General features: G+C 47.7%; 1 protein-coding gene across 1 annotated transcript in view; it reads right to left on the bottom strand.

Annotated features, from left to right (window-relative positions):
* SPOCK1 (SPARC (osteonectin), cwcv and kazal like domains proteoglycan 1) overlaps window positions 1-26,031 on the bottom strand; it is a 465,095-nt gene that overhangs the window by 121,369 nt on the left and 317,695 nt on the right. Inside the window, exon 5 of the mRNA XM_045552560.1 lies at window positions 11,603-11,729. Within this exon, the coding sequence (XP_045408516.1) occupies window positions 11,603-11,729 (127 nt within the window). The remainder of the gene's footprint in view (window positions 1-11,602; window positions 11,730-26,031) is intronic.

Here is a 26,031-nt window from a genome sequence, read left to right on the forward strand (position 1 = left end):
TTCCACAGGAAAGCTTAATTAACAGCCACTAATTGTTCTGAGCAGTTTATGTCTATCTCCTATATATGCCTTTAAATGTTTTGTGTACCACCCTTGCCCTGAGTGAATGTAGGCTCTTTGTTATAAGTTTCACATGTGACCTTTTCTTTCTCTAACAAGAGTCCAGGCTGAGCCTCACAAGTGTTCTTGTTGCCCTGCTTTACCAAAAGGCAGATTTAAAATATAAATATATATATCCCACCCTTTAATATAGGGTGAACATGCTAAAGGTCTTGGATTAATTTTTGGGCTTTCAACTCCAACTTCTTACCTTGTTAGGACTTAAGGCTCTGTCTCCAATCACATGCAGCAGTTACCCCAAAACCTCTGGGTTAGGTTAGCTCCTCTGTCTTCCCACCACCCACCCTCAGGGCAGTGGTCTGTACACTATCTGATTTTCAGTGCTCCAACCAGAGAGTTCCCTTACATCTTGCAAGCTCAGCTGTTAAAAGGATGTGTGGATTACATCTAGGAATTTAGTATCAGAGTGTTTTCAGTATCTCTGGTCTATCACATGGCTGGACAGACACACGTGTACACAGAGACATTCCCCATGTGATGAAACCAATGCTCCAGCAGAAAGAAGTACATACCTGGTACTGTCCGAGTTCAGAGGAAAGAAATGGCCTAACAGCACGAAGGGTTCAGGAGGCTTCACTGAGGAGATTGTACTTAGGCTAAACCTTACGGTTGGAATCTCAGGAGTATGGTTACTCCTTCTTTGATGGGAGTCAATGTGGGCAAGGGAGGCTCAATCCATTCTATCCCACTACAGTGCGTTAAAGTGCAAAAACAAACAAACAAAAGTGATGCCTCCTCTCTACTCTGCCTCTACCTGTCCCTTGTTCAGTGCCAGTGAATTCGGTTGTATATCAGTTTGCTACAAAGAGGGGTCAGGTGGCCATTCTTGACAGGTTCCAGCAGAAAATGGTAAATGATACATTTTCTATTACATGACAAATGTAATAGATCTTGCTCAGAGCCACCCTCACTGACACATAATATTATATGTTGGTCTCTCTACTGGAAAAGACAAAGCAAAGAAACCCTTCTAATGAGCTCCATCTGATCAAGGTGGTCAGGGCCCCCAGGTTCCCACAGCACCCCAGTTTCTCATTCGTCTGCCACTGGACAGCCTGCCTTTGGGGGTTTGGGTTTCAAAGCATTCCTCAGTGCCTTTGGATGAGAACTTGGGAAAGCTGCTCTTCTGGACGTGGGTCTCTCGTGCTGCTGCAGGTGTGCTGGTCTGAGCACTTCACTGGCCAGAACCTAGCACCTTAAGAAGGCCACCCTTCTCTGGAGGAGGAGACATTTTTGCTCTGTCCATGGCATATATAAAGATTCCTGAATGTTTCATGTGTTTTGGAAAGGGAAAAAAAAAACAACTTGCTTTAGTAAAAATGAGAGTTATCATTAAAGCCATTTCCTTCAATATGCAATTATGGCAACAATTCATGGTAAATTCTAACCCAGCTAACATTCCTTAATTCCCTCACATAACATACAGGTCCTGGCCCAAGGCTTAGAAAATGAGATCAGCTTCTCTGAGCACTACTCACATGCTGGTGCCGATACATTCTCTTGGAAAATGTCATGAAGAAATCTGACCGTACTCATTTGAAAAGAATGTCAACAGGGAATATTTTGTTTGTTTCTTTTAAAGAAAAACAAAAGTGATATGATCATGAACTTAATTAAAGTAGTTTATAATGACTGAATTAGATGTATAGCACTGTGCATATTCATTCTGGCCAGGGACCTTCCTGTCGTTTAAAGGATTGGTAGGCAGAGATCTCATGTGCTTTGAAATCTTACCTAATCTTTAATTTCATCTCCTGATGAAGGGAGGCCAAGCATCATCGTGTTCAGGTAATTGCTTTATCAAATGACTTAATTGTGCATTCAACAGAACTGACAACAAGAAGGTTATTCTTCCTGATGTGTTTTTAACAAAAGCACTAACTAATTACATGGCATTCTACTCAGGGCATTTAAGAAGAAGAAATGAAAACCTATTTTTCAAATCTTGGTTAAATGCATGTTTGCATATAGAACATAGAAATAAGTGGTAAAATAATTAGTTGAATTGCTTCCTTCTGCTGTAACTTCATGACTAATCTGCATGCTGAAGTAGTCTGTGTAAATTCTGTGGCTGTATTTTCACCATGGATGGTGTTTGAACATCTGTGCTTTCTGAAAATGTCACAATAACCATTTTGCCTGAAAGTTTATCCTCGGGAGCCAAAAAGACTATGTTATCTTGGCATGTTCCAAGAAGAAATAAATGCTAAAGAGAACTGAGGACAGATGTGCCCCATGATCAGAAGAAAGTAGTAAAACATTAAGCCAAATGGTTTAAAAGAATTCTGAATTAAAATGACACTGGATCCACTTTATTTTAGATGAACTTTAACTAGACAACATGTCTGTATAAAAACTTGTCTTGTGTGCCCCTGTCTGCCCATCATTCCTAGAAACACAGTACGCCTTCATACATTCTTACCTGCTCAAACTAGTGTCATTTGGCTGAGGCCTTTAATGAGGTTAACACATTCGATATTTAATAAGGTGACTGGGTGGTGCACTACTTTTTACATTTTATTCAGTCCAGTATAAACTCTTGCCCTCCTTCCTCTTCTGCTAAAAAAAAAAAGCTTACTCTTGTTCATAGTGAAAGGTGGCATGAAGAGACTCAGGAGACCAGAGTAGGCCAATCATAGAACTGCATCAGCCTGAACATAATATTTAATTAAAGGATATACACATGATTCAATCAAAAGTCTTCCCTAAAACTGAAACACTGGTAAATTTCTTTGGCATTTCTAGGCTGGAAGCAAGTGAATCTGGAGCTATTAAAATCCATATTCTCTGCCAAGGGGAGGAAGCCGCTGCAGAACGAAGCCAAGCGGAGACAAACAAAAATGAGAAACAGAAGCAAATGGAGTGCTGGCAACACTGAATTTCCCTTCTTTCTCTAAGACCTGGCTACCTCTGTATACTTTCTAGCCCTGTATGCCAGGAAATCTTCTTTATTGGTTTAAGTTCAAATTGTTTCTATCATTAAAATCAAAAGCATCCTGCTGATACAAGTGGCATTTTACATTACTTTTCAGATGGCTTTTCACCTATGGAAATAAAAACCGTGACTCTAGGATCAGACTAACCAGGGTTCAAAGCTACTTACTAGCTGCATTGACCCTGAGAATGTTTTATAGCTTCAGTTTTCTCATCTTTAATTTGGGACTAATAATAGTACCTACCTAATAGGTTTGTTGTGAGAATTAGATGAAATAATATAGGAAAATAAATAAAATGATACTACAGCATTTAGTACAAGGTTTTAGTATTTAATATGCTCAATAATTAAGTACTGTTGTTTTGTTGTTGCCACTGTTCTTATTGTTATTATGATTTAAATATTACTGTGGTAGCTACTGCTGGGTAACCCCAATATCCACTCTGTCCTTTCCTTAATAATATACCTTTCAAATTTTGGCTGGACACATAGCTGCCTAGAGTAAGATCTACATTCCCCGGCCTCCCTTGCAGCTTGGAGTGGCCTCGTGACTGAGTTCTGGCCAATACGATGTGAGCAGAAGTGACACTGGCGACTTCTGGATTGTGCCTCCTTTCTTTTCCTCCTTCCTACGGGCTGAGTGCAGCAGCTGTCCTGCACCCAGAGACAGGAGCTCGACAATTCCCGTTATTGGGAACGACGACAAGCTGAAACGATCCCGGTCATCCACAATCTGGAGTCAGCACATCGGCCTCCGGCTGCCTCCCTTGGTAAATGTTTACACGAGAGGGAGCTAAAATCTGATCCCGTTTAAGCCTGTTTCATTTGGGTTTTTGCTATAGCAGCTAGAACCTATAGCCTAAGTAACACACAATTAATATTTTAAATATTATTCATACTTGCTCCTTCTGAAAACCCCGCGAAGGAGAAAAGGGGATGATTATAACAAAACTAGGGCAAGAACTCTATGAAACGCACAGCTGAGGATTTTCATACGATGTAAACAAGCTGTCATCATCAAACCACACTGGGCTACCCCAGACTACGGAAAGGAGGCTGGCAATGAACCAGGCCTGAAGGAAAAAGGCAAAATTGGGGCATCTGCCATCGAGTATTTGTCCCCAAACCTCAAACGGTTGAATATATGAAGCACAATTGCTTAGAGTTGGTTAGATACCACTGAGTATTTCTGCAAAGTCATGAACCCTCTAGCACCGGCTTTTTCTAAGCCACAGGTAATCAGAATCAGGAAATCGACCGCCTGAGCCCTAACCGGACCGTCGGCGTGCCCCGTGGTCTACCTGCACGGGACTGTCCCCTCCCCCGCTGCCAGATGGCGCATGCGCAGAAGTCCGGGATGGCAACCCCCAGCCCCCCAGCCCTGCGCAGGCGGCCGGGCCAGGCCTGTTGCATCGCTGCCGGTGCCCCCACGAGCCCTCCACCTTCGGTTTCCAGTAAGTTTACCTTCTGCTCGGCCAGAAGCCAGGCCCTCGCCAATGAGCCATTTGCCAAGTCAAGACGTTCCTCAACCCACAGGTCTGGGGGGGCAGGCCTATCCAAACATACCCCTGAAAACACCGACAGCCTCCACTTTGCTTAGAAGCAAAGAAGGGCAGCCACACTAAAAACCTGCCATGCCTGACACGGTCACAGGGTCGTAACTGTCTGGCAGACTGAGCAGTCGCCCTGAGCTTAAAGTCGCCTCCGGCAGTCACCAACCCACACCCGCGACTTGCTCTAACCCCAGGAATCGCCTGTTCTTGGGAAAGGTCGGCCAGCCCAGACTCCGCTTGCCAGGAACTTCAAACGTGACCTTTGGTTGGTAGCAATTGTTGGAAACTACTAAGATGCCTCTGAAAAAATAATGTAATCTGCAGCGACAATATGCCAAGAGAAATGCCCACCCTGCAAGGCAAGCGCTCTCGCCACCCGCCCTCACGCGCGCACCCTCCGAAGGGAAGAGAAACATTTTCCTCGCTGCGGTTACTCTGCATCTCTCTTCCGCGTCTAGACATAAACGAGCCATTTGCTAATTGTTTAACAGCAATTAAGGAAGAGAATGTTGGGGAGGAGGGGGGAGAGCAAGCAGACGGGTGTCGGCCTACTTGATTGCCAATTACCAACAGCCAGGCTGGTGCCGGAGAGCAGGGCTGGCTGGCCGGACTCCCGGCAGCAGACCCAGCACCGGACTGCTGGCCGGGACACGAGCGGACACAGCCCTGACATCTGGGCTCTGGTCAGACGGGTCCAGATGAGAGAAGTCAATGAGGTCCTATGGATGGGGGCCTGGCAAGGAGACCCCCATCAAGGCCAGGACCTGGAGCAGCAGCGACCTCCTCCCCTGCTCCTTTCTGAGCTTCCAGGACCCCAGCACCACTCCACCTCTGCTCCCATTTTCCCAAACAGTTCCCCTCCTCCAGTGGGAAGAAACCTGAGACCGTCCCCCTGCACGGGGCCTGGCTGCCCAGGTCGGCAGCATCAGTACTTTGCTTCCGGTAGGCAGAATTCAGAGCTGATGGTTAGGCTCCCAGTGAACTTTACGCTTCCTAGACGGACAACAGAGGAGAAAGACAAGGGTTTCAGAGGCGGCGGGTTCCCAGACAGTCCAGGGTGAAGCCTCAAAGCTGTTGGCGGGAGGCACTCGCAAGGCCAGCCAGGACGAAGAGGGCAAAGACGTCCTTCTGCTGGGCACACAGCTGAATGACTTTCTATATTTGAAATTAAAATAGTTGTCAAGACCAGCTATAACTTCCTAAATACCTCTTCAGACTGTTTTCTATCCATCTCTGCAACCGCTATGCAAATGCAGGCCTTCCTCATGCCATGCCCAGAGGATTCCAGGCGTCTCCTCACAGTCACCTGTCTCCAGTCCTGCCCAAACCACTCCCACCCTGCAGCCAGTGTGAGCAAATTAAAAATCCTAAAGCTTTGATAGATCCCAATGCTCTTAAGATAAAGTCCCACCCTCGTCATGGGGTTTTCAAGGCTCTGTGCAATGTGGCCCCCGATTACTCTTCTAGCCTCATTTCTGTAGTGAGTGAACCTTCTACGTGGGACCCAGCCACAATGACACTGTCACCTGCTCCTTCAAGGTGCTTTCATCTCTCCAACCCCTTCCTCCCTCTGGTTGAATGAGCTCCCCCGCCCCCAACTCTTAATCTGGTTGACTCTTTTCAGCCTTAAGATCCCCACTGAGGGGCCGGGCACGGTGGCTCACGCCTGTAATCCTAGCACTCTGGGAGACCAAGGCAGGAGGATCGTTTGAGGCCAGGAGTTGGAGACCAGCCTGAGCAAGAGCAAGACCCTGACTCTATTAAAAATAGAAAAATTATCCAGGCATGGTGGAATGTACCTGTAGTCCTACCTACTTGGGAGGCTGAGGCAGGAGGATCACTTGAGCACAGGAGTTTGAGGTTGCAGTGAGCTATGCTGACGCCACTGCACTCTAGCCTGGGAGACAGAGTGAGACCCTGTCTCCCAACAAACAAACAAACAAACAGAGATCTCCACTGAGCCATCACTTCCTCTAAGAAGGCTGCTTATGCCTCCCAACTAGTTGAGGTGGCCCTGCTCTGTGCTCCTGCAGCACCCACATGTCCCTTATCTAAACACCTATTCTAATGAAAGCAGATTGCTTTTTAAATTGTCTTCCTTGCTTTTAAGTTCCATGAAAATCAGAGCTTTGTCTACTTTGTCCTTTGCTCTATCCTTAGTATTTAGCACAATGCATGGCACAGAGTAAGAAAGAACTCAATATCTATTTACTGAATTTCTGAACTACTTCAGTTTTCCTGGCCAGAAAAATGTGCCATTAAGGGTAGGTAAGAAGTGAGTAGGGTGATCCTTATTGCCTGGAAGCCAGGTCAAGGGTCAGGGTCTATACCACACTCTGAAACCAGCTGCAGTGTTGGCCTTCAATTTGTCAATTCCCTGTGGTGCCCTTCTGTTCCTTATCTTTTACGGGTTATGCTTTATAGAGTCTGAATAAACATTTATTGCCATGAACCATCTTGTATCCCTTCATCTCAAGACTTGTGCCTTTCTGTGCACTTTATCTTTGATCCAGTGAGAGTCACGCAGCTGAGTGGTGTCCCTGGTGTCGGGACATTGGAAGAGGCCTGCGGTAGCCAGAGGCTTCCAAATGCATCCCCCAGTTCTAGGAGCCTCTGACTGTTTGGGGACCAGAAGCAGATGGAGAGCTTGTCTGCTGTGACCCCAGACAGACACAGTGTTAACGACAGGCTGATGCTCGGGCTCCCTCCTCCTGCTTCCCCAGTGATGCCCCACAGCCTTCCACCCCCTCTTGGAGGGTCAAGCAATTCACCTAGAGAACTGTGACTATGGGGGTTTCCCTGGTGATGACAGGACTGGGGCTGCAATATATTTTCTGCTGAAACTAATTTTTATGAGTTTGACTTAATGACATCAAATCACCTCCAATTACACAGGCATGATGGTCTCATCTATCCTTTGTTTCCTGCCACCAATGATCCAAAAAAGGCCATAACTCCGTGGGATGGGAAGTCATTTGTCCACTCATGGTTAACTCATTCACTCTTACTGGTGGAGCATCTGCTGGTGGTCGCCAACAGCACTGTTGTCAGACCAAGGCACCCTTTTGAACCTCCATAAACCCGTGGCCATGTATTTAGGGGCAATTCCTAAAACACTCCAGAAGTCGACCCAACCAGACTGAAATCTCCTCCTTGGAAGGAAGCTTCATCGAATGCCACAGGCGTTTAGAATTGTCCTCTGCTTCAGAGGTCTTGGGCAATCAACATACAGCTACTGATTGTGAGACCTATTAAGAAAGAACACAAACATTCTAGCAGACTAGCACTAGACGGAAGACTAGCACACGAACGGGAGGAAACCACACACAGCCCATTTCCATGGCGGTGCTGCCTCTGCTACCACCCTCTCCTTAACCTCAGACAGCAGGGAGTACATCGCAGACACCGGGCAGGAGACCACGGCTGTCAGACGGCCACTGGCCTTGTCTCGCTGGGCCTCAGTGTACCTCATGTGGAGTACAGGAGAAGAACACTACAACTTCTGATATGAAAGCTTTGGGTTTCTTCTGCTCCAGGAAAGAGGTGAGCAGGTCCAGGAAACTGAGGACTCAGTTGGCTGGTACAGGAATTCAAAGACACTACTGGAATATCAGGATGCCACCAAGGAAGGTCTTTGAGGGCTCTGCCCAGCGGTATAGAGGCCACTCCTCTTGCAGGGCACCAGGAGTCACTGCCCAGGGGCCTTCTGAACCCTATTCCTGCCTCCTAAGCCAGCTATCCACCAGCACCTGTACGCAGGCAACCTTCCCAAACACAAAAAACCAACTTTCCTGCCCAGGCTGCCAGGAGGCCTTGACCAGCGAACATTCCCAGAGATATTCCCTGGGCAAGTGACAGCATTTCAGGCCATCTCTAACAGGTTACCACTGCTCCCTGCAGCTCAGGGGTCTGGGGAGCCAGCATTTAAGCTCCTTCTGCGAATGAGACACAGAGGTGAGCAGGCAGGTTTTCGCTGGGGTTTGATGTGCAATGTGCCCGAACAGTCCCGTTCACTCACTGACACCTCGTGGCTCGTCTCCAACTTCAGGCTCGAGGATCAGACAGTTTACTCCAGAGCTGGCAGGAATGATTTTGAACGGCACAAACAGGATCTTCACAAAGAGAGAAGCACTACAAGGAGCTGCGGACTCTCTGCCAGAGCCTCAGGCTGGGTGTTTAGCTAAGCAACTTGGCAGAGGATGGGGACGGCTTGTTTTTCTCAGCAAAGCTCTCTCTACCCTCTTCACTCAAATCCAGGGTGCGCTTTGCAGACTGGAACCTCCCCGTTCCTTGCAGCTGGAGTCACTGTTGGCTCCTCCCTCGTCAGTGCCACTTGCCGAGTACCAGTCACCATGCACTGTGCCCCATGCCTGGTGAAGGAGGTGACAGGCACTGTCTGTGCCTCCAGCATCTCACGTTCTTCAGGCATTTGCTGTACTGAGTGTCCCACAAGCCTAGAATTGCCGGATCCTCTTGTGACCTTCCAGGTTGGCTAAATGTCCTCTCTTAACCATCCTCCCTCTCCCCCTCGACTCGTGTGCCTCTCCCCTCGCCCTGAGAGCCACAGGCCTCTCTCCACCCGCCCTCGGCACCGTGCTCTGTGGCACTTACTATAATTTGAAATTACATATATATTTGCTTGCTCTTTCCCCCACCAGATGGCAATCTCCCGGTGAGCAGGAACAGTGTCTGTCTTGTTCCCCACGACCCCCTCCCACGTGTTGCAGTGCCTGAATAGCCGCAAGCGTGGAAGAGACGGCTGCTGGACAAAGGAATGGAAGGTCCTTTCCGTGCTTCGGGACTGTGCAGGAGGAGGGGCAGACTCTGGAGGGCTCTGTAACGAGAGTCTGAGCGTGGATCCAGCAGCAAGGGAAAGCCAGCCAGCATTTCCCGCAGGGGAGACGCACAGACTGTATTACAGAACATAACCTTCTGTGGTGTGGAAATGGACTTTTAGGAGTAGGGGAAGGGGCCGCCTGGAGACCTAGTAGGAGGCGCCCATAAAACTGACGTCCTCGCTGTCACAGTGTGTCTGTGGCCCAGCAGCATGGCCCCCACCCGGGAACTTTCAGGAACGCAGCATCTCAGCCCCCACCCAGACCTGCTATATTCGAATCTTCATTTTAACGGGATTCCCAGGCACCTGCTCACACACCCAGGGTCCGGCCCCGAGTGAAAGACGGCCACGGCCTAGTCGGCCTTTGGGAGCAGGGCACAGAAATGATTCATCAGTGTCCCCTTCAGATCCAGTACTGCAGACACATTTAGGGGATCAGGGACGAGCTCTTCACTACAAATGGTCTCAGACTTTGATTCTGTTGGGGGTCATGGAGAGTAAGGGAAAGGGGAAGTGTGGGTTGAGCTGCGCTGAGGACGGCTGTGGCTGTTTATAGCCAGGATGTGCCAGCTGTGACCCGGAGCAGAGACTGTCTCACTCACGGGGCAGGTCTGGAGGTGGGGAGGGGGAGGGTTACTGACTCTGGCCATGAAGAACAGACAGCTTTTAAATTCCCACTCTGAGCTTCCCCAGCACCTAGCAGCACGCCTGGAACATAGAAAGGGCTCAATGATACTACACGAATGAACAAAGGAACCAACCAAGCAATAATGATGCCACTGAATTCCCAAAGCCAGTTCCACGGGTTTGAGTACAAGTCAGACACATCCTCCAGCCTCCTGTTTTGTGAGCTACATTCGCCTTTGTTAGAAACATGTGAACATCGGGGAGATTAAAACTCTGTCAGTGAACAAAGATATAAAAATGTATGACCTGTGTACCACAGAATCAGTAGGGAGAAGTGGCCATGGTCTGGAAATAACCTGAATAAGCTTCTGAGGACAGCAGGCAATGGGGGTGCTCCCAGGTCAGGGGGGTGAGGGAGTCACAGACAACAGGAGCCACTGACGGTCTGTGCAGTGGGGACAAGGAGGGGCCGAGCAGAAAGGCCTGAGAACTATGTGGCAGCGCAGCTGGGAAGTGACCAGGGCGTCCCTACAGCGACTCTCTTTAGCCACAGACTCCGCTCTGCAAGTGAAACCTTACATGGAAACACAAGACGACAGAGGACAGCGGAGCAGCTCTAGCTGGAGGCTTGGAGAAAACCCCTAAAACACGTACCCGCACCCCAGCTCCTCCATGCCAGGCACAGTGTCAGACCCTAAGGGGGTGCTTGGCTTATAGCTCTTAGATAAGAGAACAAATAAGCAAATTCTAGTTGATTCTGCGGTTTCCCTTTAATTCATTATTATGTTCCTATTCTCAAAGACAAATGGACAACTTTGTCCCAAGTAGAGTGAAATTCCAAGAGCAGATTGTCACCTCCTTTATCTACCACCGTGATCCCTGCCTCCCTGTCTGTAAATCCCTTATTGGACCCCAGATGAAACACCTCTCCCCCGTGAAGCTTCTCCTCATCCCTCCTATAATGAAGAGACCCACTTGACCCCAGCCCCTTTCTCTATCTGTCTCCATACTCACCCCTGCCCCATTAGACTGAGCCCCTGAGAAAGGGACAGTGCCTTGTTCGCAGCCCGCACAGGGCTGGGTGCATTCTGTCTGCACCGTAAGTACAGATTAAGTGTACGCTGACATCATGCTCCTTCCTTTCGCTGCGCTGGCCACAAAGCAGCATCCCCAGCCTCCCTTACTGGTTTGCTCCCGTCAGCCAAGCCACGTGACTTGCATCTTTTGAACAGTTTTCTATCTCCCTTCTGCAGGAAGCTCGTCTAGATCAACTTCAGGATCACGGGCCACTCTCAGCACCACCCTTTCCCCTTTTCCCTCAACTGGCCCAGTTATGCAGGATGGAGCGTTTCTGGCTTGCTTGTCCTTTTGGCCAGAGAACACCTCCGAGTCTATCCATGCAGCAGCTTCTCGGAGGCAAGGCCTGGCGCCTAGCAAGCTCTGCAAGCCCCAGTTTTGGCACAGAGACTTGCCAGGACAAACCAACATGGGGTATGTTTGGTGACCAAAAAGACAACACAGACGACTGACCTTGGACGTGTAGGTGTGGCCGTCGGAGCCGCAGACCATGGGTGACAGTGCCACAGGACAGGGCTTGCACTTGACCAGGTTCGAAGGTCCAACCCAGTGTTTATGGGCCACGTTCCCTTTCTTTTGCCTAAGGATGAGAAAAAAGGTATAAGTTAATCGAAGCCCCCAGACACTATGGGTCTTTCCTCTAAGCTCCCAGAATAAAAGGCCAAATAAATAAATAAAGGCTGGTCAAACAGGCGGGGAATTCAGAGGGCCCTCGGGCAGCACTCTCATTGCTCCAACTCCTTGACAGCAGGCAGGAGACTTTGCCCTAGAAGCCCAGGTTCAACGCCCCAGATGGACCACGGGAAACAATATGGCCATTAAAAACATTCCTTATTGACATGGAAAGACATTTACAAAAATTAAAAAAAAAAAAACAATGGGGGAGTATGGCATAACCAGCCCCAATGCCGGATGCGGCACATCATGGCAAAGCACCCCTGAGACAGACTTTCTGGGGCTCTCGGGCACCTTTTGCTCGGACGACACACAGGCGACGCAGTGAGCACTGTAGACAAAATGCATCTCCATGCACAACTGAAAGACTTTATCACAGCTGTAGAAAACCACCTCTGGATATATTTTAAAGCAATTTCAGTCCAGTTTCCAATTCGCCATTTGATAGAGGTTCTGAGGTGATGTCACTTTCAACTGTTAAAATAATCAGAATTCTACTCTTTCATTCCAGCTCGAGTTTCCCCTCATTCTAACCTTTGTCATAATGATAAATAGCGCTATTAGGATGGCTTCTGTCCACAGAAGGAACCCCATCACTGTATCATAAACCACGGAAATAAAGGCCTGCAGTTACTGCCACCCCTTCTCTCTTAGCTGAAGCTGCTCTCCCAGCAAACTGCGTGGAGTGACTCCCGCAGCCCTGGCCCTGGGCGTGTCTCGGGACCGCCCATCAATCACGTAATTACCGTGCCCTTGAAATGTTTGCCACCGGCAGTCCTGCAAGGTGGTGAGCATCTAGCCTCTGGAGTCAGGAAGCACGTGCTCGAATCTCAGTCCTGCCAGTTACACACTGTGTGAACTTGGAAAGACATTTAAGCCTGTAAATGCCAGTTTCCTCCTATGTAAAACAGGGGAAAATAGAATCTGCTTCAAGTGGATATTATGGAGATTAAATGAGCTGCTGTATCTAAAGTACTCAGTGGAGTGCCTATAAAATAGGAAACAATAAAAATGGTATCTATTATTTGCCCCAATAGATGGGGGTAGACAGAATGAAATTACCATTGCCACAGAAACGTGACTGTATCCTCGGGCCCTAGGTTTGGAATGGCACTTAATTCCTCCAAAGAATTCATGGAACCAGAAAAAGGAATGAACCTCCAGTTCATCAGGAACTCGGGTTTGATACCTGGGGTAACCTACCCTCTTGCAAATGAAGGAAAATGAGCAAAAAAGAAAGGTAACAGAGCAGAGAGCACTCACCAGTGTGGTTCTGATTCTACCTCAAACCTGCTCTACCAATTTAGGGGAGGCAGTAAGAGGAGCAAGGTCTGTTTGAAGAACCACCTTGGAGGGTGACATCAAAGAGGATCAGCACATCCCCCAGCACAGTGCCTGGGGCCGAGCCTGTCTGACCAAGAAACCAGAGAAGAAAGTCCTACAAGGGCCCTTGGAGATCACCTAGTTCAACTTGTTTGCTTTACTAATGGGGAAACCGAAGATCAAAGAGGGCAAAAGTGTTGCCTAAAGCTGAGGAGCTGACTGGTGGAGACCCGGGATCGTACCCGCACAGCTGCGGAATGTCCAGGGATGCGTCTCTCTTCTTCAGCCCACCTCAGTCCAACCTGGACTGACAGCCTGAAAATCCTTTGAGAACACCCACATGTGTGTTACTGGGGGCCTTCTCTCCAACACCTCGCTGCTCCTACAGCAGCTCCTCACCTTGCCCTTGCCCTCTGTGTGGAATTAAAAAAAAATTCTGTCATTTGCATTTCTAAATAACATGGACACGAGTTCTCCTATTATCCTTCTCCAAACATACTTTTTACTCTTGCAAGGTTTTTTCTGGACTACGGGCAAAGGGCTGGTGGGTGGGACTCCATGCAGTGGACGAAGGGGCTGTCAGCATGGAGTTAATCTCAGAGTGTGTGATTCCTGCAGCAGGACACCACACATTTATCATCATTCGCACAGCAGATTGTCTGAAACTGATAATGCATCACAAATGCAGTAAAAAGTTCCAGCATCTGGCAGTTCCTCTCCTGGGTCAGTCCCCAGTGTGCTTGCCCACGGCTAAAGCAATTCTTGTTATGAGTTCCTAGAACGGGGCTCTAAAGTCCAGAGCAGGCAGCTTTGCTGGCGCAGACGTAACCGTGGGCAATGACACCCCAGAGGAGAAAAGCCTAACGGAGCTTAGCCAAAGGCAGGCAAGGGAGAAGTAAACACTGAACCAATCAATGGCTTTGAAGAAAAAGATGGAACCAGCCATCAATCACCAGTTAGTAATAAGTCATCTCTGTCTCTGGACCTGAACTTCACCATTAAGGTAAGTTCACTAAGGACAGGCAGGAGGTGAGGCTGCCGGGGCCTCCTAGAGGCCTGGTGCACGCGGATGCTCAAGAAATCCCTGTTAGGTGCCGGGTGAGGGACCAGCATAGTGCGACCACAGCACAAAATCACAGAATTTCAGAACCAGAAAACACCTTAAAACTACTCTAATCCAACAACTTTATTTTATAAGTGAGGAATTAAAGACACAAAGAGGAAGTATCTTACCCACTGTCACAGAGAAATGTGGCCAAGTTACATCATATATTTGCTGAATGAAGCTGTCCAGGAAACCACTGTGCTGATCTGGGGCCATTTCAATCCCTTATTCTGGCATCCGTACTTTCATTACCAGGGTTCAGTTTTATCAATAACGCTCCTGTGAAACATTCTTCCTGGCTCTGCACCTGCCGAGGAGCAGGCTCAGTACACCTGCTGTCAGGTGCTCATGGATCATCCCCAGGTAGAACCACCTTTGACCTCTCCTAGGATGCCGTGGGTGCAAAGGCCAAGCCATTGTGAATTTTCCCAATTCTAATGAAACAAGCATACCTGTTAGGTTCGGTCAGACCCCACTGTTCCTTACCTCAACTAGGCAGGACTGTAGTGGAGAAGGCACTCAATTCTGAGGTCTCTGTCCAGAGGCCAAGAATGTCAAGTAATAGATATATGAGCCCAAGGAGGCATAATGTCCCTGGCTACTGTGCGTGCATTTCAATCCCCACAATTCAGTGTGTATCATAAAAAATAACCAACCCAGTCTAGGCAAGGGGCTAAGATTTCCAACTCAAGATATTTCGATTCTTGAGTCAATGAAGAGTGAAATCGGATGAAGGTGTGTTGATGGGATTGCTGTGCCTAATGTGACAGATATTCATCAGCTGCGGTGACACAATCAACTATTCTAGGAGACAGGACCTGTCAGCCTGCCATTGGCCAACAGGCCCTAACCCCATCCCAGCCCGGCTGGTGCTGAGGGGCAGCCACACCCCCCATGGGCTGATGGCACCACACGGACAATCCCAACCTACAAGCCCTCCTTGCTGGAGGGAAGACAGATAATCAGCAGACCACTGGTGTTCCTTACTCCCTTTTGTTCAACTGCTTAATACCAGTCTTTTTACAAAGTCTGCCTAAATTCCTAGCATTTATGTTTTTGATGCAGGGGAATGATTCTTAAGTACAAATCTGATCATGTGACTCCCATGCTTAGAACCTCCATCTTCTCCCCACGTCCTGTGACCTCCACTCCAAGCCTGGGTGTGTACCTGGCCCAGGCTACCTTCCCAGGCTCACTGTCTGCTCTGCTCCCCTCCCCGACACACACGCACACACAGGCGCTCACACATGCGCACACACCCACGATCACCACCAGTTTCTGCTCCAGCCACCCTCAGCTGTTTCCCAGAGCCCAACAAGGACCTCTGTTCCATCATGTAGGTTTTTCCTCCACCTGGCATGCCTGCATTCCCACCCACACCTCTCTCCTCCATCCTCCTTCCTTCAAGACCCTGCTCAAACATGAGCTCACCAGGAAGCCTGCTGGGACCCTCTACCGGTGGTCAGGATGCACTCCCACTCCACCATGGCCCGGTGATTGCTTCTGGACATGCTTCTGACTAGTGTCCAAGCAAGGACCTTGATTAAACTTGACCAAGGGTTAAGAGGTTACTATTATTCCAACAGCAGATGAAGGGCACCCAGGCTAGAAGCCTGGGAGCCCATCCTAGACACCACCCTGGCCCTGTCCACACCACCACCCCCTACCGTCCATCCTATCGTATCTACCCCTTACATCTCCAACCAGCCATATCCTCCACTTATACATCTCTTCCACCTGCCATGCTAATTCACACTGTCAGGACTGGGCAAATGTGTTCCACCTGCACAGCAAACGCCTACCCCTTGTTCAAGTTCCAAATTAACTGCCTTCTGTGAAGTCTTTCCTGACCCTGTGACCCTCACCCTAAGTAGAATTAACCATGACACTGTTCCAAGATTATACCTTGTTTAGACACAACTGTGATATTCACTACAGTGCGAAGCAGTTCTTTTTGTGTCTATTATTTTCAATATACTGTGAATTCCTCAAGGGCAGTGACTGGGTCTTAACCACTTTTGTACTCCTGGTACTTAGAAATATGGTTGACCCTTGGCACATGGACCGGCTCAGCAAATAAGTGAATGTATTAATTTGGACCTTTAGAACTTTCCTTTTATTTCTGGAAATGTATCTGCACTAATGAGAAGACAAAAATAGCATGTTGTTTTAAGCAACAATAACACAACAGGCTGTTGTTTCCAGAAATCCTAATTCAGACTCAGAAATCCGATTAGGAAAAAAAATAAAAATATAAACGAAATATCAGTCTAGAAGCAACTGAGAAGTGGGTGGAGGGAGCTCTCCTGCGCATCAGAGCGCTGAAGGATTCCTATACTCTCGAAGTCAGACTGTTTCCAAAGCTGCATGAGGACTCTGAACTAGCGGCTCCAAACTGCCAACAGATATTAATCTTCAGGATTTGGAAATGAGAAATCAGAATTCTTAGGAATTCTCCAAAGTCACTAAGATAATCAGTTTTTCTACATTTTTCACAAATATTATGTGCTTTTTTGAAGTAAGAAATAGTAAATTTAATAATGTTTATCAAGAAATGTAGCCTAGAGTGAAAATTCAAATACTCAGAACTGTCAGCCAACGTTATTAGGCAGTACTCAAATAACATAACATTTGGATCTTTTAACAAGCTAACAGGACTTTCCAGAATCGCATGTTGATGTTGTCAATTTAGCGACTTTGCTCTAACACTATTCTTTGGAACAACACTCAGGGGATTTTTATGAAACATACTGTGCAAATAAATATATTAATACTCATTTTATTTATAAGAACAACTCACCATTAGTGCTGACAGGACTACAAACATGCTCTTGTAAGATGAGAACAGCTATAAGCAGGACTCAGTCCAGGTCACAACCCCTCTCCCTGAGGTGCTTCTGTCCCCATTCCTGGAAACGTCAACCTTAACCTTTAACTCCATCTGCCACTGTGTCCTGCTCTTACTCTCAACTGGACCCTACTACTACCACCCACACCAGCCCAGGGCCTGCTGCTCCCCCTCCGGTGACACCAGGGATTCTTAGATGACTTCAGTGTGACCCATTTCACTTGCCCATGTCAGAGTGGGGTCACACTCAGGGCCCAAAGCAAGGAGGTGGCAGGACAGAGGACTTCTTTCAGCAATAAACCCATGTGCAAGTATAAACTTCCTGACATAGCCTGCTGAATGAAACTCAACAATCTGTGTAAAAAACATTCCAGTGATGGGAGGGGTGGCTGCTAAAAATACATGCAGTAGAATTGCCAACTTTTTCCTTCAATCTTTGAAGAAGGACCATTCATGTGACTCAGTACACTGCATCTCACCCTGTTTGCATGGCTTTAGACAGAACTAGTTTTCTCTGCAGATGAACAGCTGGTGAAGAACAGCAATTCCAGATTAACAAGTAATGGCAGCAGCACTCCACTTGTTTTATGTCCCTACTACATGCCAGTCTAACTGCCCTGATTGTGCACTCACGGTGACTCTATTACCCCGATTTTACAGGAGGAAAAACTGAGCCTTCCGTAACCCATCCCAGTCACCTTCCTTTCCGTCCTGTCTTTGTTCTCATCAGATCTCTAAGACAGACCTGTCAGCCCAGAGGTGTGGAGAACCCACCAGAGAACAATCCTTTTCCAGCAATAACAGTATTTGCCGACATAAAAGTATTACAGGCATTTTATTTTCATATTACTATGAAACTGTCCATTGAAAAATAAGATTGAATTTGTTTGCCAAATCAAAATTAATTGCTTCTAAAGCAGGGATAGGAGATACGCGGATAGTTGACAGAGCGGCTATTTTGAACCAGAAACAAAATAATGAATGTTAATTGAAATGAAAAACATGTTAACCATTGAAATAATCTGTCATGTAAAATGACGCTATAATTCCTCTGTTGTTAGGGTTATTTGAGTCATTATACGAAGTCATAAAATTACACAGGAAGAGCATAATGGCCTGTGTCATTTACAAAAGCGGCCTTTATGACAGAGACAGGCTCCCACGAGAGAGATTCCCCATCCTGGTCTAGGCATAGGCTCACAGGTCTCCTTCCTTTTCCAAATGAAGAAGATCCCAGATACAAGATCCTGTCCAAAAACAACCCAATTTTCCTAACAAGGCAAAGAGAACTGCAGAAAGAGAGCGATCACTATGTGCCTGGGAGTGTCCCAGTTGCTACTGGGCACTCAATGGTACAAAAGACCTGCTGTTTGCAGAAGTTTGAAATTCAAAAAGACAAATATGTAATAATGATAACAGCACCTAAACGTTCATTGAGGACTTATGCTACTGCTGCTACTAAATACTATTATTACTGCTACCAATAATAACTAACATAACATGTGCTGAGCTCCCATACTGTTCCAGGCGTTGTTTTAAGCCCTTTATAGGAACATTTTACTTACTCTTCCCGACAGCCCCAAGAAGGAGAAAGTCCTGGCAGAGCACAGGAAGCTGCTGGGGGAGTGAGTCAGGGAGACGTCATGGCAAAGTGGAGCTGGGGCCACGGGAGGACCCGTGCTTACGGGGTGAGCAGCAGGGTGGAGGGCATCACTGATTCAAGCCGGAAGGTCAACCACAGGAAAGCCAGTGCCCTTACATGGCTTCACTTCATCCTGGTTGGCCTAGGTAAGGACGGTGAGAGTCACGACGCATCTCAGGTCACGGCTTGGTCCTATCAGGAGAGACAAGCAGGCCCCAGAAGAAGCAGAGAGCCATCAGCCACGGGCATGCTTCCAAACCAGCCTAAGCCAGGTTTCTAAAGCACCTTCAACCCCGTATGTAAAGCCCATGTTTTAAAAGTCTTATGGCAGAATCAGGGCCACCAAAAAGATACGTGTCTGGTATGCATGAAATTCCAAAGGCATCAGAATCTCTCTGGGCACACTCGAACATTGAACTCTAGTCTCTGGTTCACGTCAACTTGGGCCTCCACAACCTGCCCCTCACCTGAGCTGAACAGTGGCCAAGCACCTAGGGAGCATCTGCTCTTCGTAGCTGAGAGGACTCAACAGCCTGGAATGAGAATTTCCAAAAACACTGTGCGGGCAAGTGTAAAGGAATTGAAGACGATTGAGGAGGCGCACACCAAACGTGTAACGCACCCTCAAGCAAAGTAGCATTGAGGATGTGGAAAATAGAACTAGTGCTGTGCTGCTCTGTAAGTCCTTCTATTGTTTGATTCTCTTACAACCACGTATTGTTGGTCTAACTGGTTCAAAATCTAAAAACCTAGATGCATTTTCATAATTTTTAAAGAAATACATGCTGCTGAACTCACACTTGTCTGCTAGTCCTCCATTTCTCTAATTTTCAAGAAGCCTAAGTTGTCAGAATTGAAGAAACATCTCCCGAAGAGTTTACCTAGATAAAAGCTCCCTGCCCAGTCCTCAAAGGTTTCAGAGATCAGGAGGCAAGATCAGCTCTGTCTAACTTACATTTCCACATTAATACTTTGAGGGTCTATTTAAGCAAAGCTATCAACACTGAAGGTATAAACATTCCAAATGTAGTTAGGATTTCTAAAGATAGTCTTTACTTTTTTTTTTTTTTAACACACACTTATTAACTACCTACAATGTGCCAGAAATTGAGCAAAGAATTCAAAGACCATGCTTAGCATAGCATTAAACGTGCTTCTCGTAACATCTATTAAATGGAATGATTATTATTAAGCACAATGATCATATTTAATTACTCTGAATAGCTGAATTTATTCAGTAGAACTGTTAACTATTTTTGTTCTTATTCCTACTCTGAGACTCCAAAGACTTACTGACTGCTGACTTTCCCAAGAAAATCTTTATGTGGCAAGAAATTCGCTATCAATTTCAGGAATCCCCCAAGCCATTCCACATTTAAGTGTGCCAGGAGCAAATGGTGTGGCCAGTGGGCAAATGGCAAGAAGGAAAGGAACTTTCCAGATTGCAGTCCGTATCTCTGGTGGTTCACCCAGTTTTGGACATTACTTGAATCAAGGTTTCCTTACACTTGAAACCGAAGACATAGATGCAGATAGGATCTCTAGGGATCCTGGTCAAAACTGCTTCTAGCCTTAAACTCCCAAAGCTCTCAGTGTGTCCCAACCAAATCCTGAAGATTAGCAGGATTTGATGTGATTATGTAAATTCCACTAACTGGTTGGGGGCTCCGCTGTCTGTAGTCACTTTCCATTATGAGAGTGACAGAGCACAGCCAGTGACGCTGAGGGGCTCTGTAAGGCAGGAAACGGTGGGGTTTTGCTTCAGCTCCTTAAACAACCATGGCCACTGGGGCATGTGTGTAATAACAATTCTCTCTCTCTCTCTCTCTCTCTCACACACACACACACACACACACACACACACACGCACATGGGTACTCGTCCCAACTAAAGTTCTTCTGTTAAGGAAAGTGTCAAGCCAGCACTGCATTTGCAAGCGATCCGGGAAATGTAAACGAACAGTTGAGCTTTCTTTACTCCCTTAGGATAATGGTTAGTGATGTACTCTGTTTTGAAAATCCATTTCTTCCTAACGGGCAGAAAAGAAATTGTTGCTTTTACCCACTGACCTTTGACATTTTGGTTTGATCTCTTGTTTTGCTGCTCTTCCTTGTTCACTGGCCCAGTAAAGAGAGTCCATCTCCAGCCCTGGGACCTTAGAGGAAATCTTTAGCAATGGATACACTAATTAAAAGAAAGCAAATAGTAATCAAGCAAGCCCAGGGCTGGGAATTGCACTTGATACCCCCTTCCTGAGCGTTCACAATGCCACCTCGTCTCAGGAAAGGCCTGTGTGGCCGGGGTTCTGTCAACACAGCTTCCAGCCAGTTGTGAGTGGGCTCAGGTGTGCCCACAGGGTGGCACAAGCACGTGCAAGTCCACCATCGGCTTTGCTGTTACAATCTTATAAAGGGTAGGCTTGTGTTCCTTGGGGGCAATTAATTATCATGGGACACATGATAATTAATACACACTCCGTGTTTCTTGGGCAGACCCAAGGCCACTCTGCTGCACTCTGAGGAACACAGAACTGGGGTGACTGGGACGGATGACACCTTATCACCATCAAGCCCAAGCCCGTGGCCCCAGGGGAGAGCTGACCTTTAGGGGTATGTAGTCGCCTAGCACAGCCAGAGGGGGGCAAAGAGACGAGGCCCTAAAGAAGCAGGCCACCAGGCTGGGCGGGTGCAGAGTCTGGGTATGATGCACTGTCCCAAGAGCAGGGCCTCTGACTGACACGTTACCTCCGGTTTCCCTGGGGACTTTCGCAGACACTGAGTATTTTTTGCATGCCCAGGGATGTGGTAGGTTCTTTGCAGAAAACAAAGGAAATGGGATACATTCACTGCCCTCACGATATCAGCAACCCTAACTCGCCTGTCACTTTGCAACTTGGCTGACCTATCACAGCTCCTGATTAAGTACGTCCGCCTGGCCCTGCATCCCCCGCTCCTCTCCTAACTGATCCACTCATCCACCAAATATGCAGTGAACATCCACAGTGTACCAAGGCCTACCTAGCCCTTTCTTCTTTCCTATTTCTCCCTTTTGGAATGGGAATACCGATCCCATGCCTGACCCTACTTTGTATTTTAGAACCACGTAACATGTTGATTTCATAGGTCACTGCTGGAGAGCAATTTGCTTCAAGATGAACAGTAGCTTGAGTCGTACCCAGATCTGACTGAGATGATACTTAGATGAGACTTTGGACTTACACCTTAAATTTGATGCTGGAATAAGACCTTCAGGGCTATTTGGGTGGAATGAATGTATTTTGCATACAAGAGGATTGGTGCGTATAATGGGATTAGTGACCTTATAAAAGAGGCCCCAGAGAGGTTCCTGACCCCTTCTATTAATACCATGTAAGGACACAGCAAAAACACAGCCGTCTACACACCAGAAAGCAGGCCCTTACCAGACACAAAATCTACTGGTACCTTAATCTTGGATTTCCCAGCCTCTAGAACTGTGAGAAATAAATTTATTTTGTTTAAAAGCCAGCCAGTCTATGATATTCTGTTTCAGCAACCCTAACAACTAAGACAATGACTGACACCACCCAGAACTTTAAATGTAGCCAGGCCCTTTACACACATGACCACACATGAGCCTGAGCAACTCGGTGAGGACGGCAAGCACTGTTACCCCATCTGACTGCTCCTTGAGGAATGAGACGTGCGGAGCACAGACTGTTATTGAGCACCTACTATGTGCCAGCACTATGCTCTCTGCTTTCCCGGTAACTTGCCATGTGTGGGGCTTAAAGTCACCATTTTATAAGGAAATAGATATTCAGTGCAGAAAGCAGCCTGAGGATAGAGTGGCTCTTACGCAGAGATGGGCTTTGGGGGGGCACTACCCTGGTCCCCATCTCTGCCACTTACCAGGTGTCAATACTGAGCAAGTCCCAGTGGTTCTGAGCCAGTGTCTTGAAGAGCCACATGCTCTTAAACCACTAGTGACTACTGATGAATGCCGCTAAGTAATGCCGCCCCTTCTCTGGGGCCTCCCACCACCCAACCCCAACTGTACTGGAAGAGCTTGCTCCCTTGTTGGAACTTCATTTTGTGAGACTTTTCACTGTCTGCGTTAGATTATATACATTTATGTCCCTAATCTCTACTAGGCTACAAACTCAACAAGCAGATCCTTAGGACTATGTGCCTGTGCACACGCGTGCACACGCGTGCACACATACACACACACACACACACACACACACACACACACGCATGCGCACATACACACACACATGCACACACAGCCCTCCAGCTTCTCTCACGTAACACAAAATCTGCCTCAAAGAACAAAAATTCAAGGAAATTCAGTCCATGCTAAGACACACACTCTCCCACAGAAAGCCACACGGGACATGCCATCATGCCTGGCCTGAGAGCCACTCCTGTCCCCACGGTCTTTAAGCACCGCAGGATCTAGCCCTGCCTTCCTCTCCAGCCTGGCACGGCGACGCCCCTCAGGCGCCTCTGTCCTGCAGCACAGGCCTCTCTCCTCCTCACTCTCCTTAAGGCAGGCGAAGAGCCCCTGCCCCCTTCCTGGCCCAGGGCCCTGCAGAGGCCACTCCCTCCACTGAGAACACATTCCGCCCCCTGCCCTGCCGGCACCTATCACCCTTCACCCCGCCAGGAGGCTTCCCTGCTCAACCAGCCTAAGGTGACTCATGGCACCGCACTCTTACCCTACTTAAGGCTTGTCACAATTTATTAGATACTTAATTTCTTCTCATCTGTCTTTTCCAATAGACTGTCATCTCCACAAAGGTAGACTATGCCCATTTGTCCCCGATTTCAGAAAGTACCCGTAAATATTTGTTGAATAAATGAATTATCACAAACTCCAGCTCAGTGGGATCTGAATTACTGACCCTTAGCCACCATCGCCAGTGCGTGGGAGCAGTTTCCTGAGCTGGTCCTGGCAAAGCTATGGCAGGGGGGACAACAGGGGGGACTCAAGCTCTAAAGCCTTTCATCCACCATCACCATAGTCGCAGATGGCTCCCCTGGTGCCTGCCAAGAGGAGGAATCCAGTTCCAGGCCAGAGGGGGCCCTGTCACTTTGCTGTCAACTTGGGAATCCCTCATAGCCACGGGAAGTTTGGCCAGGCCTCCACCTCTCCTTCAGGTAACGTCACCGAGCAGAAGCTGGGCCGGCAGCCGAGCGGGAAGCATGACACAGCAGCACCGCCAGCTGCAGAGGCTGAGCAGGGCCTTTCACTACCTGGTAACAGAGCCGCCTCAGGGTCAATGTGCCTGTGAAAAACCTCATTTAAGAGAGCACCTTGGAAAGGTGCCAAGGTCCCCAAACTAATTAACTTTCATTTCTCCTCTCCCTCCGTGTACGGAGGGCCTGCCCTCTGCCCACTCCCTCCATGGGAAACATTAAAGACAGGACATTAGCTTGAGAACATTCTATTGAAAACAAAAGTCCTCCTAAAAATAGTCTTAGACGTCCATCTAAATCATCCTGAGTCTATTTTCCGGCCCCAGAACCCACACGGTCAGTGCCCCAGATGGGCCCTACTACGGTGGCTGACAGCCATCAAGAATGTCATTCACGGATCATTGGTTGAATTAATCTGATATAAAACGTCTAAACTGAAAACCTGCGAGTTCGGATCTTGATGAGTTTCGGCAGAGCAGCAAGCAGGCTACAAAAGGAGAAGGAAAGGGGTTTGAGGAAATTAAAACAAAGGTAAGTAGAAGTAGGAGAATTCAATCTGATAACTTTTGTAAAAGATGATGACATATTTTGTAAGGGGGTCACACGGACTCTGGTCTACTCGGGTAAAGTGCCCTCAGAACTTGGATTTCAGCACTCAGAAGGGCAATTGAACATCTTCAGTAGATCACAGGGGGCTCAAGCTTGTCTGTTCTCAATGTTCAGACACAGATGTGCTCCTGTAGTGATTCACACCTGTACGCTACCCGGCAAGACCCGATCCCTGGTGGAAATAATACCTAGTGATTATCTATTCAAAACGGGCACACCTACCTCAACCTCCTCTCTCTAATCCACTTAAATCTGATGCATGAAATATGCCAATTTGTACATTCTTTAATATGCAAGGACACCAACAAACACAGAAACTGCAGCCCCATCAGTCTGGGCAGAGCCACCGAGCAGGGCAGTGAACTCAGTGTCTTTTTACAGGAGATGGCGATAGGAAATGAGAGGACATCGTTAATCAATCCCTGGCCCTGCGAACAGCCATTCCCAGCCCCACAGACATTCAGCTTATTAGCATCTCGGCAGGCACACAGCCTGGGAATTCAACCATAAAACATTCTCTGTCTCCTAAAGATAGAACGTGGCTCAGAAAAGAGACAGTGATCAAGTGCTCTGGGGTCACTGGGACACATGAACTGCCCCGCCCCCCGGAAGGGGATCTTCCTGAGGCAGCGCAGCCCGGAGGGGCTGAGGGCCACCTCCCAGGGCAGAGGCTCTGCCCCTTGAGGGCCACACCCAGAAACCACCAGGCCAGGCAAGAGTCCATGAGACTCACCCGGAGACCTTGCCAGGTAACCTGCCCCTGCCCACCCCTCTCCAGATGTCACTGAAAGTACAATTTAAAAACACAAAGCAGGATAAGATATGAGTGCAGCACATTTTACTGGCAGTCTTCCTTTTGTTATGTTTTTAAATGTATTTGTAACACCAGCCTAGTGGATTTGCCTTACAATGGAATATCTGCCTCTCATTCTGTCCCCTGCTCCAAGGGACTAAAAATTCCACACAGTTATTCACATCTCCATTAGGAATTGCTTTTGACTCTTTGCTGCTCTCCTCACCAAAATCTAATCAATAATCTTGGTTTCAGAGAGGAAAACAAAGGAATAGAGAAGTTAAGTGGCTTGAGTTATAAAATCTTGCTCAGTAAAGGCTCCACTAGCACCTGGGCCCTTACCCTGGGCAGAGCCATAGAGAACTTCTGCTGCTAAGGGGGAAAAAAAAAAACCAAAAAACAGGCTTGTGGGTTTAAAGTCATTAAATATCTATGTTTAAGTGACGTGTGGTTTGAATGATTGCTTTTGGAAAAACCACAAAGGGGAAAAATGAACCAGAATTACTGCTTTGGGAACAGAAAGTAAGAAACAGGTTCAATATCAGGGCCCAGATTAGTTGCTCTGCAGGGGGCAGGGATGAGGGGAGAAGGGCCCGGCCTTGTGGACAGCACCACTGCCAGGGCCCGGAGCAGACTGGCTGGTGGCCGGGGGCTTTGTCACCAGGGAAAAGCACTCTGAGAGCTCCCCCCTGCCCCGCCCCGCC

This window comes from Lemur catta, chromosome 5, assembly GCF_020740605.2.
Source record: "Lemur catta isolate mLemCat1 chromosome 5, mLemCat1.pri, whole genome shotgun sequence".
Taxonomy (NCBI): domain Eukaryota; kingdom Metazoa; phylum Chordata; class Mammalia; order Primates; family Lemuridae; genus Lemur; species Lemur catta.